Below are 17,938 nucleotides of genomic sequence, written 5' to 3' on the forward strand. Positions count from 1 at the left end.
CGAGTTAGACGTGAATAGTGTGACGAACCAACTAACGTCGAAGTCACACCTCGTGGTCAGCACCTTACGTGGACTACCCCCATTGACGTAACAAGGTACTATAGATGCTTTGAAGACTGTACAACACAAAGGACGTTATTACAGAAATATATTAGTTAAAGTAGATACAAGCCAAAGTAAGACCACTGCCGCATGGGCCAGTCCATGGCGTATGATTAACTAATGCGCGTTTGTTGTACATGACCTTGGCAGGGAGCGACGATCTGTTCGACATTCAGTGATCCAACTGCCGGATGATTTGGCTAGGGCTCAGTGACATTTCACTGGCCCTACACTTGGCTCATCGTTGAAATTAACTGTTCTCCTATCACTGCAGGCTACATCTTTATGATGGGTGATAGGGTTATAAACGCCAAGTGAGGAGACATAATGTAGTATGTAAGGGACCACTTTTGTGTACAATCAATCATGTGGGGGGCGCATGTTAGTGGTTGATGGGATGTTTCGAATTTTATATCCCATCTATGTATGACCACACTTAGAGTGCTGTATCCAAGCAGCTGTCCCATGTCCGACCAAGGATGGTCACTCACTTCAGCGTGTTAGGCGTGTGGGAACGTAGTCAGTCAAGGGTCTTTCTAAACTTTCCATATGACGGGCGCTTAATACTCCTAAACATCTCCAACTTGTCGTACAGTAGGACGCGAGGTGACATTATATTGGCACTTCGTATAATTGGTTACGATTTGGGTGTAAATATGTCTTATTTTTTGCTCCTTCTAACAATAATAATCTTCGACGTCATAACAAAGAGGTTTACAAACAGAGACCTAATAAACTTAAAGTGAGGTTCCGTTCTTCTCATCGAGTGGTCAATGACTGTAACACTTTACCGGAACAAGTGGTATCAGCCTTATCAGTGAAAATTTCTAAGGAGAAGCTGAATCTTCACTGGAAGGCACAATGTTAGAATTAACACAGGTCCACCATTCTACTATTCTTATTACTGTAGACTGACCTTCAAGTGGAGGAAATTTAAAACTGTGAATTATGTTGACCTTGCTTTGCACTTCATTACTGAGCTGAGGAAACTCCTATTTCTTCTAGTAATTCCTCAGATCACTGACTGTTTGGTTTAATTTGTTTGTGACAAATTATTTCATCATTCAAAATCGAGACTATGGAGCGTAATTTTTCGCTTCTTTGTTAAATATTGTAATGATTTTTGGATGAACATGCGATGAATATTAATTGGTAGGACTCATTAAGAAATTACCGTTGGTAAAGAGATGAAACCGTAACAACTGTTCCAATAAATCGAAAGTAACGACATAGTTGACCAAAGCATTTTGGATTTTTATAAACAGTTAGACATGTTTTGGTATAATCACTGGTCAGAGTGTTTGAGACGGCTTAATACAACTAGTTCCTTTAAGTTTCAACTTCGCTGCATTTTGAGAGCGAAATATGAGATGTACCATATCAGCTACAGTACAAAGAGTGAAAACAAAGACTTTTACTAAGTCTTTAATATGATGAAACAATTAATGCTTTCGGTTGAAGTATATTCCGGAATAAGACTAAAATAAAGGTCGAAATCACTAAGCTACGATGTTCATGAAGAAAATTGCAAGCACCTGAGTCAGTTAAAGCATCTGCATGATCAAAAACGTCTTACTATATTAGAATATCCTATTATCACTTCGCAGTTCTTAATAATGACTTATTCACGTACCATTTGTAGTGTTCTTCCACTACAAATAGTTTTTTCAAGCTAACCATTTAGCACACTAATTTCAACCGTGATGGATGTAATACAATCCCTTAGAAACTTCAGCGAAAAGCTTTATAGGGAGATTTTGAAAAGAAACAAGAGTAAGTGCGTCCCTCACGATGTATTTGTTGCTTCCAGGTTATTTGGAGAATACATTTCTCTCCCCTTTCAATATCTATACTGCCCTCGGAATGATCTTCTGTGGAAGTGCAAACAATACGAATGCTGAGTTGATAAAAGCGATGCAGTTATCTGATTGCTTGGAACAGGAAATAATCCACAGCGCGATTGGTGAACTTCTGGCTGATCTTTCGAAGTCTGATGAGAGCGTTGAGATAATCACTGGAAATAGAATCTATGTAAATGAAGATGTGCAGATTGAGAAACGATTTAGAAATATCATCAAGCAGCATTACAATGCACTGACTGAGCATGTGAGTATGAGTTCTGCCTTATCAAACTTTGTGTAGGTTGCGTTTCATACAGATCCTGAATGTGCTCGGAATCGAATTAATCAGTGAGTTAGTGAACAGACCAACGGAACAATCCAGGAACTGATCCCACGTGTGGCTATATCGCAAGAAACGTCAGCTGTTGTGCTATCCATTACATACTTTAAAGGTAGTATTATTTATTTAGTCGTCAACAATAGTATATTCAAATCAAACATTTATTACCTGAGTTTTTATTTTTTTATTACTGTGTTTTATATCTGCTGTCAACTCTATGTGTGATTACCTTTGACTGGTTTATGGAATCTACCTTTCCCTTACGAGGATTCACACGACAGCGATTTCTTCAAACTTGACGGATCAACAATGAACGTGAAGTTAATGTATAATCTATCCTGTTTCAGTGTGGTCATCTTACCAGATTTGGAATCGCGAGCTATCAAGATACCGTTTAAAGATCCGAAGTAAGCTTGATTATTAATGTACCTGTTTTAAAATGTTTGTTTAGACCTGACCATGAAGCACTTATGGTGTTCTAATGCTTACATCTTGTTGAATGCCTTGTTTTGATTGCATAGTCTGATAACTGGATTACGAGCAACTCAATGACAGAGATGCAGCTTCAAATAATGCTAACCTAACTAAAGCTGACTGAAGTCAAAAATAAATGGATAATTTACATCATATTCAACTTACGCATGTTGCCCCTCATGAAGGAGGATAGGCCTCCCACCATCATTCTCTATCCAACTCTGTCATGGGCAATCTTTTCCAGCTGCTATTGATCCTTCTGATTTGTGATTCCAATTTTCGACTTAGTGCGTTCTTTGACCTTCCTCTTTTCCGTTTCCTTTCAGGATTCCAAGTAAGCTCTTCCCTTGTGACGCAGTTTGATAATTTCCTCAATGTGTGTCGTATCCACTTCCAGTGACTCTTCCTAGTTTCCTCTTCAGCTGGAAGCTGGTTTGTCCTCTCCCACAATATACTGTTGCTGATGGTATCCAGCCAACGACATTGATCATCTTATGTAGACTGCTGTTTATTAATGCTTGTACCATTTTGATGATGGTTGTGGTAGTTCTGGAAGCCTCAGCTCCGTACAGTAGAGCTATCTTGATGTTCGTATTGAAGGTTCTCACTTTGATGTTGGTTGACAGTTGTTTTGACTTTCATGTGTTCTTCGACTGTAGGGATGCTGTTCCTGCTTTGCCAATCCTCGCCCGTAAGTCTGCATCAACATTCCATGTACCACTCAAAATTGTTCTGGATGTTAGAAGGGGCATTGGCCTTGTGACTTGCGAAAAATCCCGGTTTTCACTATGATGCGTCATAAACCTTCCTTCAACTCGGAAGTCAGAATTTAAATGGTTTAATTTAATTATTCTGGTTAGCGTTTTTTAAGCAAGGTTGTTGAAGCCATTCCCAACCCGCCTGATTTACCCTGGCTTGGGACCGGCAGTAGCCCTAGAATAGCTACATGCGGAGTTTCACAGTAGGATAAATTGTCTAAAATGAATACACATACATATCTGAACATATTACATTGTTTGCTGAACTGTGTTTCTTTGTTTTCAAATTATTGTTGATCTAGATATGTGTTATTGATTGTTCTTCCAAACTCAAACGATGGATTGCCAGACTTACTGAATTTGATGTGTGAATATGGTGGCATTTCTTCGATACTCTCCCGTAGGTTTGAAGACACGTCATTGAATTTATATCTGCCTAAATTTAAGCTCAAAGAAGGCTATTCATTTAGTTTAAAAGATCATTTAGAAGAATTGGGAATAAAGGACGCATTCAGACCACTATCAGCTGACTTTTCGAACATTTCAGTCTCGAGGGAATTATGTGTAACGGATGTTTTACACAAGTCTATACTCGAATTAAGTCGAACAACTGAAGCGATTATTCGTTTTTTCACTTAAGCATGAACTTTCGTAGTTCTGTGTAAACGTGAGTCACATAGAGTAATTGGTGGATGCTAACAGTCAAAAATATCTTGATTCGCAGTTGAGAGCTTGTTTAGATACGTATCATCATCATCATCATCCTCAGGCTTTTAAGATTTATGAATTAATGAAACTCAAGCATGGTTTTGACACTTCAACTTTGGTTCTTGTTATCTTGAGAGCCATTCAAATTAAATTATGAGATAAATTTTGAAAGTTGATGGTGTTGTTTTGTATCCGGTGTTTCATTGGGGTTCTTTGACGGAAAGGCCTTTAAACATGTGTCCTCTTCTACGGAGATAGTATTTATTAATAGCTATTTTAGTTCATGTTTAAGCAATAGTGTTCCATTCTGTCTTTGGAATTTGGACTGTGTACATCAAAATGACTTTGTCGGAGGTCAAACAAATAACTAGTGGAAATAATTAAAACATGTAATTAATGAGCTGAAATTAGCCTTTCTTGAAGTGCTACATTATTTTTTGCTAAGAATTTCATACTCGATCAAACATAAAGTATTGAATAAAACAACTTCTGTCTGAGTGTAACATGCGTCAGTTTACTTTCAGTTTGGTTTTTGTTGACTTATTTCATCATTCTGTACAGATTGATGAGGAAGGTGTCGTAGCTGCTGCAGCCACTTTGTGTATATTCGCTGGATGTGCACTTAATTCTTCCAAACCTGTGGTAGAATTTCGTGTTGATCATTCATTCTTCGTTTCGATTATCTGGAATAATACTCTACCAATATTTCTGGGACACGTTACGACTCCAGTGAATGACTAGTGTGGTATGGTATACGAAGAAACCTTAGAGAACAATTATTTTTGTGCTTACTAAATTATATCAAACTGCATATTTTGAACTTCACTATTCCTTGACTAATAAATAACAAGTAATTTTAAAAAACGGTGATAATTTTATCTATACACCATCACAAGTGCTCTCTATATTTAATCAGTGTTCTGACAAACGTATTCTTATATGTATTTCTTTAAACATACTTTTGCATTATCTTCGGCTAACTGTGGAACATAAAGTTGAAATGCTAGTTGTCGTAGCGAATATGCCGTATGATCTTTGCTTCTATTTGTTGGCTAATTGTTTTGAATTACTTAGCTGTGTCGAGGTCGTCAGGTTCTGCCTGAATGATTTTACAGTGGTGTTAGTTGCGACGACGGCGGCATAGACATTTAACTGAAGTTTGTAATCAAGGTTAGACGCAACATATCAGGGATTGATAGTAAATCAGTTGATAAGATTGTAAATCTTAGGGGCGGCCAAAGCTTGAAGTCACTAACTTCTAGTCTTAGCCATGTTGGTAGATACAGACTACTTGGTTGTGTTCCGCATGACTATCGTAACCAATGTTTGGAGACAGTGTGACTTGTCTCAGAACCGATCAAAATGGCGTAGGTGTATACACTCTCTGCCTTCACTTAAACCTTGAGATTACTTACTTTCTGCGAACTAATTCCTTCTCCCCGTAACATATCCTTATATACAATCGTTTTTTATATATTACTACCAGTGAAGTAACTACTTTATGAATTCGGTGTTAATTTTGTTGTGCTAATGAAGTGTGGCAACTTGTACCGACGCATATATGTGCCTGGTCTTACGTTGTAGCTGACTGACTAACATAATTTCATTTCAAAACTGTAACCATTGTCAGTTACATCAACTAGTTGTGGATTATTGTAAATGTGAGATAGTTTGTCGTTATTGTAATGATTTTGAGATGTTAGCAATCACAAAACTACTCTTAACAAATCGTGACAATCTGCTTGATGGAGATGTTTGTCAGGAGGTTGTTTCAATTCAGTACAATCTACATATTCAACATACAAAAATATGGTTCGTTTAGATGAATTATTAATTTACCAATGAGCATTTCAACATTCATCGTCTCATAATATACATTGTACAGGGTTAATATTTCCTGCAGTCGCTTCCCCTCACATCGAAACGAAAAAACTATAGTTTTGCTTGGTAGAATTTATGTTTAAGAATCTAAGTATCAGCTAAGTTAGACATTTGTGATACAGCTGATGATGCCACAGTTATTTGTGGTTTGACAACGTTTTAACCAGTAATACATTCTGTAATTGAATCGTGTCCACCCAGTGGAATCAATAGTCTGAAGCTAGGAGATTCGAAGATACATTAGGTAGGTTGTCAACATATGGAGAAGGGACTGATCAACACTGGCTAGCGGTTGCAGGAGAAGTTGAGCACAGCGTTCCCACTCGTGATGTGGTGCCGGATATGTGACCGAGCACATTCGACTAGGTGAGTCCATTAAAACTAATGTGGTCAGCATGAAATCTTGAAGACTTACAGAGCTATTGAACTTGGGAATCTATTTACCGCTACACAGCTGTCTAAATTATAAAGAATTCTTTGACCATTGCTCGAATACCATGGAAATGAGGTACAATATCGGTGTGCTACAGTTCTTCAAAATCCAATTGCTCATTGTTAATGTTATGTGATAGTATCCAGTAATCATTGTATTTATATTTTAACCACAGAACAGCAATGTTCACCCTTATTTACATAAATAATCAACATTAATTTATATAAAATTAATACAACACAATAGTGAATTAGTTTATTTATGTGTTAGAGCAATATTTTGGCATCTGGTAAATTTAATAACCATAAAGTTCAATAGTAACGAACAATCAATTCTATTTTCATAATCCATCGACTGTACTTTACAGAAGAATGTGACCTCAAACGTGTCATGCATGAACTTGTATACTGTTGAAGACAATTTTCATAAAGAATAGATAAAATGGTGTGATTTTGAATGACTGAGTTGTATGAATTCTACTTCCATTTTGTTCAACGTTTCTACTTTATGATTAGTCGTGTTCATTACTGTTTTATAAGAAAGTTTATCTGTTCTTAAAACAACGTTGTCTTAAATGTAAAATGAATACGAACTGATGAAGAGTGGATTGTATGGAAGAGGGTTATAAGATTAAGTTGAACGCTGTAACTGGATATAGATGTAATTGACTCCACTGATAAAATATAAATCTTAATTCTCTTCTCATACATCCTGATAGTATTCCATTGACCAAGTGGCAATGTGGACTCTAAAAATCTAGTGACTTGACATCGCGTAAACTAAGTTCAAATGTAAGGTGATAGTTGGAGATTGTTGACTGGATACTGGTGTTCAAGATTTTGTACAATTTGGCACTGATCAGAAGAGTATAATTGTAACCAATATCGAGTATGTCAAGTCCTTCTCACTACTGATTGAATCGTAACGATTAAGGTAATAAGAAGTTACTAGTTAGGCGTTTGGAGCCCTAGAACTGTTATATTGTAACTACGAATTAAGGTTGATGAACTTCCAGGATAGGAGTAGTGAAATGCGGTACTTGTCAAGCTGAGAGATTATCATTGCCCGGATGAAAAGTTTCAACGCTCGCTATGGTTTCAGTAGGTGAACTCCAGGTCAATAGCTACAACATAAGTTATAACTGAAAATAGTACAACTCTCAACCACTGTTTTTTTTGCCAAATATCTTTATGAGTGAGTCACTGCTAAGTTTAACATAGTAGCAGCAAGCCTACTTTCATTATACAGATGGTTTATTTCTTTGAGTAAATTACTGCATCTGTGTATAAATGAAATCGGTTAACCAGCAAACCAATTTTTTGCATGAACAGTCAGCAAAACTTGCCAAATCATCCACAATATCAATGGCGAACCTCCAGTCTCATATGAGAACTTCACCTCTACATAGCAATATATCTTATAGTGCATACAACACATATGTAGGGTAGTAAACAAAATAGCTCAGCCTGAAGCGTTAGGGCTTAAAGAACTCTCAAAACCATTCACTGTCTTGTGTCGGAATACTATTACTAGACCATCAAGGTCATATTAATCGCATATGCGTAGAAATTGATGGAAATACAACTACCTACTGAATATTATTAAGTAGTATAAACAATACGCAAAATAATTGAAGGGTGTCGAGTAATGACAGAACGTAATACAGACTTATCACGGTTAAAGCGTTTGAATGCAATAAAGATAGAAAGAAACACTAAAAGTCAGAATCTTAAATCATTTTATATGATCACGTGTAGTATGTTTCCCTCAAATATAATGATAGATTTCAGAATGATCACTTTGAGAGGCTTGTAAAATGTAGTTGCATTCTACCCGTAAGGAAGTATGTTCAAATAATGATAAGAGTCTATAGGGACAACTTGAATGCATACCTTTCTTCAGACTGTGTGAAAATGAGGAATGTACAATTTGAGGAGTCGCTCACATCCCTTAACATAATATAAGCTTACCCATTACACAATAACTTTAAATGAGTTTTATGAATACATATTGTATTTGGTGTTTATATTTTAAAACAGATGAATTACTGTACATGAAATTGATGAGTTTAAAGCTCTCTGTTTTCTATTTAGTTAAGTATGGTAATACATAATAATAAAAGTCTCCTTGTTCTCATGAGGAAGCACTAGTTATACTAGAACCAACTTTCTAATGGTGAGATTGTATATACCTTAGAAACGCGTGTTTGGTAGAAATTTGCAAATTAGTATCTTCATATACGTATTGACAGTCATTAAAATTAGTTATAATGAATATGTAAGAAGTTTGAACTTACCTGTTCATCAGTGATTAAGTAACCTTGACGTTTAATAGCTCTTCTAGTTATGCTCAACCATAGATGATTCCAATTGGTTGATCGTAATTTAGACAAATGAAGTAACAGAACACCGTTATTATATCCATAACCCTAAAATAAAGATTATGCATACGACCCATCATACTTTGCACAGACGAAATAAAGTTGATTGTACAGAAGTTGATGATCTGTGTATGCAGCTATGGAATTAGCCTAATGGCATTCAGTATAAGAGCTATTTAGAACGTTTGATTATGTATTATAACAGTCCTTTAATAATCTAAACTAGGAGGTGACTACGCATCTCACTGAGATAATCATAATTCCTCAAGATTCTGCATATACCTTCCAGTTTACAAGTACTGAATTACACAAAACTCGTTCCCAAGATATTTTTGTCAATCAAAGTTTAATAGGCTAGTAAGTACATTTCAACTTGATGGACACAATTCAAACGTCACTACAAAGCAAACAAGGTATTCACAAGTTCTGAAATAAATTATCTACATCCATGACTGCAATCTGATATAAATAAGGGAGAAGTATTTAGCTTTAAACGATTATTGCTTGATAAAAAGCAGGTAGTGCGAGAATATAATTTATCGGCGAACCAATGAAATTGAGGATAGCATGTCTTGAATTTTCGCGCGAAATCAATTCATCTACATAGTTAAATAACATTTTGGCATTATGGCTGATTACAGTTCGTGATGAAAATCCTCATTTTCATTCGTAAGCCTAAATTCTAACTCGACATCCCAATCGTAACACCTCACACTAATTTATAACCTCATTTTGACACGTTGAAGTAGGTGAGCTAACTCGGCCTGTAGCTCTTCTAGAGTTAGTGCTGGTTCCAAGCCCGGGTAAAAGTGGAGGGTTGGGTATAAGGTCAGACACCCAATCCCGTAGAAAAATTCTCGCTAAAAGAACGCCAACCACATTAAACAAGTAGGTGAGCTGTCTCTAGTTCAATTCAGAGTCGCTCACAGTTAGTCCATAAATTATAGTCTCAGTGCAATTGTTCTTAAAAAGGACAATGATATACAAAGTGTAAATCATTGCAAATGTAATGATGTATCAAAATGTTTAAACTTACTTTCCAATTGCTTTCTAATTTGGTCATAACTTCTTGAAAATATGGATTTTGTTCTAATCCAATACCTATGCTCTTTGAAAAATACAAAGACATGAAGATTTGTAAGTCGTCAGAAGTATAAATTTGAAACGATCATCAGAAATTATCCTTCAGTGAACTAGATACACACAAAACATTGTCTAGCTAAAGTTGAAAGTTTAGTCCCAAGTTGAAATCAACTGTGAAATTAATGAAGAATGTAGAACACTGACCAGTATTACGTTAGGAATACTTACCAATGACTAAATGTCAAAATTAAACATGCATTTCAGATATTTATTTCAGACGGCTGAGCTGGAACCGAATTATCAATGATACTTCCGGCTTTCTTGGCTGATTCATTGCCTGACACATTCAGCATTCAACCTATTAGGTAATAGGTATCCCAAATTCAAGATAATGAATTAGTTACATCATTTAACACTCGTTCATTTGACCATTACTTCTTCACTTCATTACTATAGTATTATGTTCTATAGTAGGAATGATGTGGTTGAGGATGGCTGGAAGAAAGTTTGGGGTTGCCAAACCAAAACGTGGCATCACATCTTGAAATTACTAATGTTTAGCATTAGCCATGTAGATAGATGCAGACTAGTTGGTTGTGTTGCGCGTGACTATCGAAACCAATGGTTGGAGACTCTGTGTGACATGGCTCAGAATTGATCACAATCGCGTAGGTGTATACACTCTATATCTCCTCTTAAAATATGAGATTAAAATCGCTTCATATCTTTCTTTCTTCCTGAACTATATCATTATATGCAATCTTTCTTTTATATACTACCACCATTGAATTAACTATTATGAGTCCGGTGTTCATCTTACTGTGTTAATGAGGTATGGCAACTAAGACCGATACATACATGTGCCTGATCCTACGTTGTAGCTGACTGACCGACTGACTGACTGATTGAAGATTGATGCAGTGTGTACATGCTTAACACTTGATTATCTCAAATCACGCCGTGTAAACGTAGTTATAGTCAAAAAACCTTGGTAATCATGAAACATGTTTATAGTTGCATTGAATAACCTCAACAGTGAATGGTAAAATGAGGTGACATTGTATTCTAATTGTTTATGATCATGTGTTTTCCCCGATTTCCTTGATTTTTCCGTAAATGAACTTTACATATCCTAAGAATCCTGATGAGGAGATAATGTTTTGGTTTGTTCTACGTCTTTTCAATCACTAGACCAACATGCATTTCATTCAAATCATAAATCCATCAAACCTAAATGTTTGATTTCATGTAGTAGACTACTAATACAGAATATCTAGTAGTATATCATCTAACATAACCATGATTGATTAAATTTATATTCTACAATAATTTCAATATTTCAAACATTATGATGAATAATTGTGCGAGATCTTGGACCCGTTGATTTTATTACAATCATATCAGTCTATGACTAAAACTACTCCTTCAAAAATCTTTCTTATCATGATCATGATAAACTGGCGGCCTGCTTCAACATCTGGGCTACCTATTCCTGCCATCAACATATTTCAACAAGTCATCTTATTCTGTTGTTTTGTACATCATTATGTCTATCACTCACATAACATTTTCAGGTGAGTTTCTGAAGAGTTTACAACCCTTCGTTGTACAGGTTATGAATGGCCTGATCAGTAATATCGTGGTTGCTGACAATATGCAGCGGAAATAATGTACATTATTTAGATGTCGATTGACTGAACTGCTAACTTTTAACTGTCGATCACTCAATATTCATCTTTCGGATCATTCAAGAAGTAAGAAATGGAAACTTGTTGAAATACAGTGTGCTGAGAATTCTATATTTTACCATACTTAAGAATTCATTAAGCAAAGCCTACTCATGATGCTAATAGGCGCCTCTGTTAGTCAGATTTAAAAAATCATATCATAAATGACTGTCTCATTTAAATGTTTCATTGAAGACAATCTGAGTATTCACAATCCATACTGTTGGGTCTTCGAATAATTCATAATGAAATCATTCCATTCATATTCATTCAACTGAGATGATAATAATAATAGTATTTGGATTATCGTGAGTTCATAGTTCAATGGGAACAATGTGATGAACACTCAGTCATCTATTTCTCTATAATTATCAAGTAAGTTACATAAAATATAGATTCGACTAAGCTGAAACTCTACACTTTGATATCAAGATATGTTGGGTGATTAATTACAAACTGCTATGTGAGAAAGGGTTTAGTGAAGATTTTAGAAATTTCACTGATTGAAATCATGAGTCAATTGAAGCTAGACCACCATGCAAACACCTGGAAGCACTCATGATTTCAATAAGTGAAATTCCCACAAAACCCCTTCTGATGATAATCATCTGCTCACTAGTAGTGACTGACTTCAAGAGATACTACTGGAGTTCTAGTGAGAAGCCGTTACCAGTGGAGTTCAACCGGGTCTGTTGTGAGATATCAACTCACTGAAGACAATGGTGTACGGTGGCGCAACTTCGTGGATTGTTTGGAGTGAGAGATTAACACCGTTGGATGCCGGCCAGCTCAGTGGTCTAGTTGGTTAGACGCCTGGCGCGAGACTGACAGGTCCTTAGTTCGAACCCCGCGGGGTGGGGTTGTGGATACGCTCTGCTGGGGAGGCCCGCGATGGGACGAGACGGCCGTCCAGTGCTTCGAGGTTGTCCATGGTTGTCTAGATTCAATTGAATCATGATTTCAATCAGTGAAATTGTTATGTGCTTGCTTTACATCGAATATCAACATTTAATCAATCATAACATGAACAATTATTTGAAAAAACAAACCTGAGTTTCTTTAAAATAATCAAAATGATTCCATAATTCAATAATATCTGTATTAAGTAATATATCAATGTCTAGTATAATTACCTATAAAGGGAAAGGTACAAAAGTGTAGAAACAAATTACCCATTAATTATATACTCCTGTAACATATTATCATTTTAATCTAGTCAATAATAAGTACTGGTTTGTGTACTCATCTTCCAGTTATCCATTGATTATATGAAGTTGAAATGAATGGAGCCTAATGTAGCCATGCTAAATATTGATTGAAGGTTAAAAACTTTAAATGCTACCTGATTGAACGTTTGATTCTAGATACCGACTTACGTGAAAACTTCCACTCTTAAACCTTCGATATTTGAGGGCAGTTATAACACTAAGTAAAGCTGACAGTTTAAATGTGTTATGTTAAGATTGCGTTGTGAATCAACACGATTAACCATGACGCGAGGCGAACTTAAGCTAAACTCCCATTGATCTGTCAATTTCCAACGTTCAGTCAAGAAATATCAGACTGTAGCTAAGTTTCTAGTTTTATACCTCAACAATCCAGCAGTTATCTCAAATATTTATTAGCTTATTGGATATTCATGGGTCTCAAATAGGAAATCGTACTTTGTATACTATCATGTTATAAGTAGCATACAATTAGCATGTAATTGATTAGCAAGACTGAAGGATGATAGTAAAATGTAAAACGATAGAAATACTTTAATACAGCTAACAGTTGAGTATATAATAAACATAAGAATAATAATCAGTAAAATAGTCCTATGTGTTACACATAGGACTGTAGTAGTCACTTCACTACAACACTTCAGGAAAACATACCAAAATTGATAACCATCTCTCATACTATACAATCAAGAATTGGAGGGCATAATTAGTAGTTTTCTACTATTGTCTTGGAAGTTTCTACAAGGTATTGACTAGTCAAAGCGACTTACGTGACATCTGGAGATATTTTAAAGAGTGTTTGTACCACTTCAGACAAGTGTACTATTCATCGTGACATACTAACTGATTGAGTGTTAGGTAATTTAACATGAAAAATGCAATATCATCCATCAGTTGTAAACTTCTTTGGATAACTCTCATAAAGAAATAACTCGGTGTAAGGTTGTGTTCATTATTGATGTCGGTACATCCAGTTGACGAATGCCAAATCTCGCGAATTGGATTCCACTGCCAGTCACCATCCATCTCTACCTAGTTGTCAATGGGCATTTGGCCGTGTTCCGTTGTATACTTACTTGACTTGTGAGGGGGGTTCGATCCTAACTCTTACATAACGTAGAAGCTATAGGGATCTGAAATATCACATGATATTGATAATGTATTCATATCCATTTATCCAACTTTGATCTACTTTGATGTTGACTTTGAGATAGCTTTTCTATCGACGCTAGTTTATTGTAGTCTACTTATACAGAAAACGTTGATGATAATATGTTATGAAACTTACTGAGAAAAGATGCAGAACTGTGACTTACTTTATTGATTGTAAATGAAAGAATTTCTGAAATCATCAATTTTAAAAATCGTTTAGCTCCTGAATTATGTTTAAATTCAATCCACCGCAAATTTGCCTACAAAGAATCACACAGATTTAAGTAAGTAACCATAGTACATCGAAATCACAAGCCGATCTAAGATAGAGAACCATTGAAAACTTGGAAGCACTGGACGGCCGTTTCATCCAAGTATGGGATTTCAGCAGTGTGCATCACAACACCGTATCCAAAATCCGACGCAAGAACTTGGATCTCGCTAGAGAACGCTCGACCTCTACACTAATAAGTGGACGTACAAATATGTTCATGCTAACTTTAGTCAGACTAGGATATTGTGAAATCATCATCTATTGTCTTCGTTAGGTGCCTTTCTCATACGTGACACGATTGAACTCCACTGTCGTCCCACTAGTGACACAACATTCGCCACAACCTCACAGTGACACTATTCATGCACTTGTTAGTGAAAAGCTTCAACAGGAAACTTCTGGAGTTCTGGTGAGAATCCGTAACCAGTGGAGTATAATCGAGTCAGGTATGAGGCAGATAACTACTCCAGTCAACGAATGAGGTTTGCTCAATCTCGTGAATTAAGCGAAGTAAGGTTTCAACTCTGTTAGAGGCCAGTTGAGTGGCCTAGTGGTTAGGCATTCATGTGCGAGATCGGAGGTTTGGGATCCGACACCTGAGTTGAGGCCCTGAAATGCTGTACCAAGACAAGATGGCCGTTGAGCCCCACTAACTTTTCAATGGTTGTCCAACTAATATCAGTTCGTGATTTCAACTATAAAAAAATTCTACCTCCACAAAATTCTGATTATATCAAAGGAACAGTGACGTAACACAGTTAATTATAATGCATGTGAAAACTTACCAGATGATTACCACAACTGTAGAAATGATATTCCATATTATGTAATTTCCATGTATTCATCAAATTCAACAACTGACTATTTAATGAAATCGACGTTATTAAGAAATGAAATACAGTTGTATATGTTGTTGACACATTGTTCATAACAGTTTGACAATCATTCATAAACCGATCACAAAAGTTTGAATGACAACAAGCCTTTAAATCACATCGAAATCTTCCATTTTGATGATAGAAAATAGATTTCAGAAGACTATTCAAATATTGTAGACCTCGATCACCATCAAATAAGATCACAATGTGAATTTTCTTTTCCTAAAACAGAAAAAAATTACACTGATGAAGCTATTTAAGTAGTTGGTCAAAACATTTTGTAATAATAATTACAGTGATCCCACCCCCACCACACACCACACACCTCGCTCAATACTCAAATTGAAACAACGAATCAAAATCAAATTTTTGAAGGGATAATCAGAGAATGTCATGAAATGTTGAACATTATATTCACTTGTTGTTGGTTTACTTGTATCTACACATTGTAATGTAGGACTGGATTTGATCAGTATCTTGTTGAAGGTACATCCAATTGACAAGTCTCAAATAGGATAAAATGCGCGTCTTCAATTCACCTGCTAGCCACTATCCACTATCTTTGCTTATAAAGCTTGTTGAAGATTATGTTTAAAGAATATACATTGAGTAAAACAAATGTTCTGTTTTGTGGACAAAGTAATAAGCTGAGTGTGGTGAAGAATGTAGCTTTCTATAAATCTGTTCAATATTACAATATAAGCCTGATTTCTATAAACAAACAAACCATAACTGTATCAACACAACTGAAAGGTATTTTATTCGCATGAATACTGATGTACCTGAGGGTTAGTAAATGAAAGAGATTTTTTGACTCCAGTTTACGTATCAGTCTACACATCAGTGGTGTTACTGTTCGCCTCCAATATACTTATAAATTAGACAAACATCTTTTGCCTATATTACCTTTAGGTAACTAACATTTACAATTTAACAACATCGAATTATCTTCGATTAGTTTGTTAAATGATAGGTTATTATATGTGATCATCTAGCAAATAACGAGCTCATGTCCCACTAATCGGATGAGTGTGACACTCATTTTTTGGTGAACTAGGCACTGACGTTGTCGTCTAGGATAACACTGGAAGATTCTTAGTTAAGCTGTCGAACTTAGACGATGCGACTCCAATATAAGTTTCAGTTACCTTTGATAACTCTGTTTCATGACACAATACTCCCTTATTATACTACTATAAACTGTCACATGTAAAACAAACTGTAAATTCGGCTTTACAGCTTAGATTAATAACATTAGAGAGAGAAATATCTTTTCACTGAAAATCATGTGATTCATATAGAAATCTTTGAAAAGATTCCATAGGACATTCCATAGAATAAAATGTACCAAACCAGTGTCACGGTTGAGTAAATACAAATAATGAAATATTCGACAAACACAATTCATAGTCACGTTCTTCTGAACCTTCCTAAACAAAGCTCCGATATGAAGTGATAAGTTTACTGAAGTCATACAGTAATAATAGTTGTGTATAAGTTTAAGTGATAGGCATATACAGGAGTAACCAGTAGAGCATAAACGTTTTCCTCTCATATAATAAACAGTTTGCACTTCATTTGTGCATAAACGTTTGTGCATAAACAATTTGAACGGAGAGTCCTCAAACAAATGTATTGTTACGGATGTTTCAGTTTGTAATTTTTAATGATTGAATAGTTGATTAAATGTAGACCACGTTGGAGAAACTGGAAGACCTGGATAGCCGTTCTGTAATAGCATGGAATTTCTCAACAGTTCATCCACGATCATGCACACGTGACTTCTATCCAGAACCTTCGATTTCATATGGGCGAACTCTTAACCTATAGACCAATGAGGCCATATCATTATCAATATAACCAAATGGAGAACAAAACCCTATTACCAAATTATCACTTTTATATGATGAATTGAACTTACCGAGGAACTATTTTTAGTCAATGGATCATCTATCCAATGAGTAGTAGGATTAGGAGTAATGACATAGATTATACTCCATGTGATTAATATAATGATCATTAATGATGAAAATAAATTGAGAAATTTTATTTTGAAACAATCTGAAAACATAATTTGGGGAAAGAAAAATTGAAATGTGTTACGTAAGAAGTACTGATATGGTTGTCAATTGTATATATGGATCCATTCATTATGTCTAAATATATATATAACAACATATGTGGTTACCTATAATAGACATTTCAAGTGTAACATGTTAACCTATGGTATTTCAAGTGATAGATAAATAAGGATTGGTTAGAAATCACAGAGAAAGATGACTGAACATTTGTAACACTTAAAAAAGTACTTTTCATTCTCATTCTCATTTCAAACTGGTCAATAATCCAAAATACATATCAGTCAATCAATCAACCAATTAGTCAGTTACAACGTAGAACCAAGTACGCATATAACAGACTATAAGTAACAGTTTTGATGATATGGATTTATAAGCCAATGAATTATGTATGTAACGATGAACACTATAAGTTACTACAATCAACAATTTCCACTATCTTTATGATAAGAATTATTAACTCGTTCAATCATTTTCACCGCCATGTCATCATTATACGACTATTTTTTGGTGTGTTATAAACTATATTACTTACTATATACGAGTATTCGTCAATATTAGAACGAATAGTTTGACAACAATTGGACACCGACTATAGACAAG

General features: G+C 35.4%; 2 protein-coding genes across 3 annotated transcripts; one reads left to right on the top strand and one right to left on the bottom strand.

The window, feature by feature from the left end:
• The first annotated feature begins 1,013 nt into the window (after window positions 1-1,013).
• On the top strand, window positions 1,014-6,671 carry MS3_00008877 (Alpha-1-antitrypsin). 2 transcript variants are annotated; one of them, XM_051217219.1, is made up of 4 exons: window positions 1,015-1,875; window positions 1,913-2,208; window positions 2,245-2,690; window positions 4,785-6,671. In XM_051217219.1, exons 1-3 carry the CDS (start codon window positions 1,806-1,808, stop codon window positions 2,293-2,295), a joined length of 417 nt encoding a protein of 138 aa, XP_051065871.1. In that variant the 5' UTR covers window positions 1,015-1,805; the 3' UTR covers window positions 2,296-2,690; window positions 4,785-6,671. The 2 variants fall into 2 exon arrangements, with proteins under 2 accessions (XP_051065870.1, XP_051065871.1); XM_051217218.1 differs by having other exon boundaries at window positions 1,014-2,208; window positions 2,245-2,395; window positions 2,551-6,671.
• Window positions 4,211-17,277, bottom strand: LARGE2_3 (LARGE xylosyl- and glucuronyltransferase 2; the record flags this gene model as incomplete). The annotated part of the gene is made up of 6 exons (XM_012942083.1): window positions 4,211-4,285; window positions 8,834-8,965; window positions 9,954-10,025; window positions 12,777-12,860; window positions 15,165-15,479; window positions 17,179-17,277. 6 exons carry the CDS (start codon window positions 17,275-17,277, stop codon window positions 4,211-4,213), a joined length of 777 nt encoding a protein of 258 aa, XP_012797537.1.
• Window positions 17,278-17,938: the final 661 nt, after the last annotated feature.

Source organism: Schistosoma haematobium, chromosome 6 (genome assembly GCF_000699445.3).
Source record: "Schistosoma haematobium chromosome 6, whole genome shotgun sequence".
NCBI classification, from domain to species: Eukaryota; Metazoa; Platyhelminthes; class Trematoda; order Strigeidida; family Schistosomatidae; genus Schistosoma; species Schistosoma haematobium.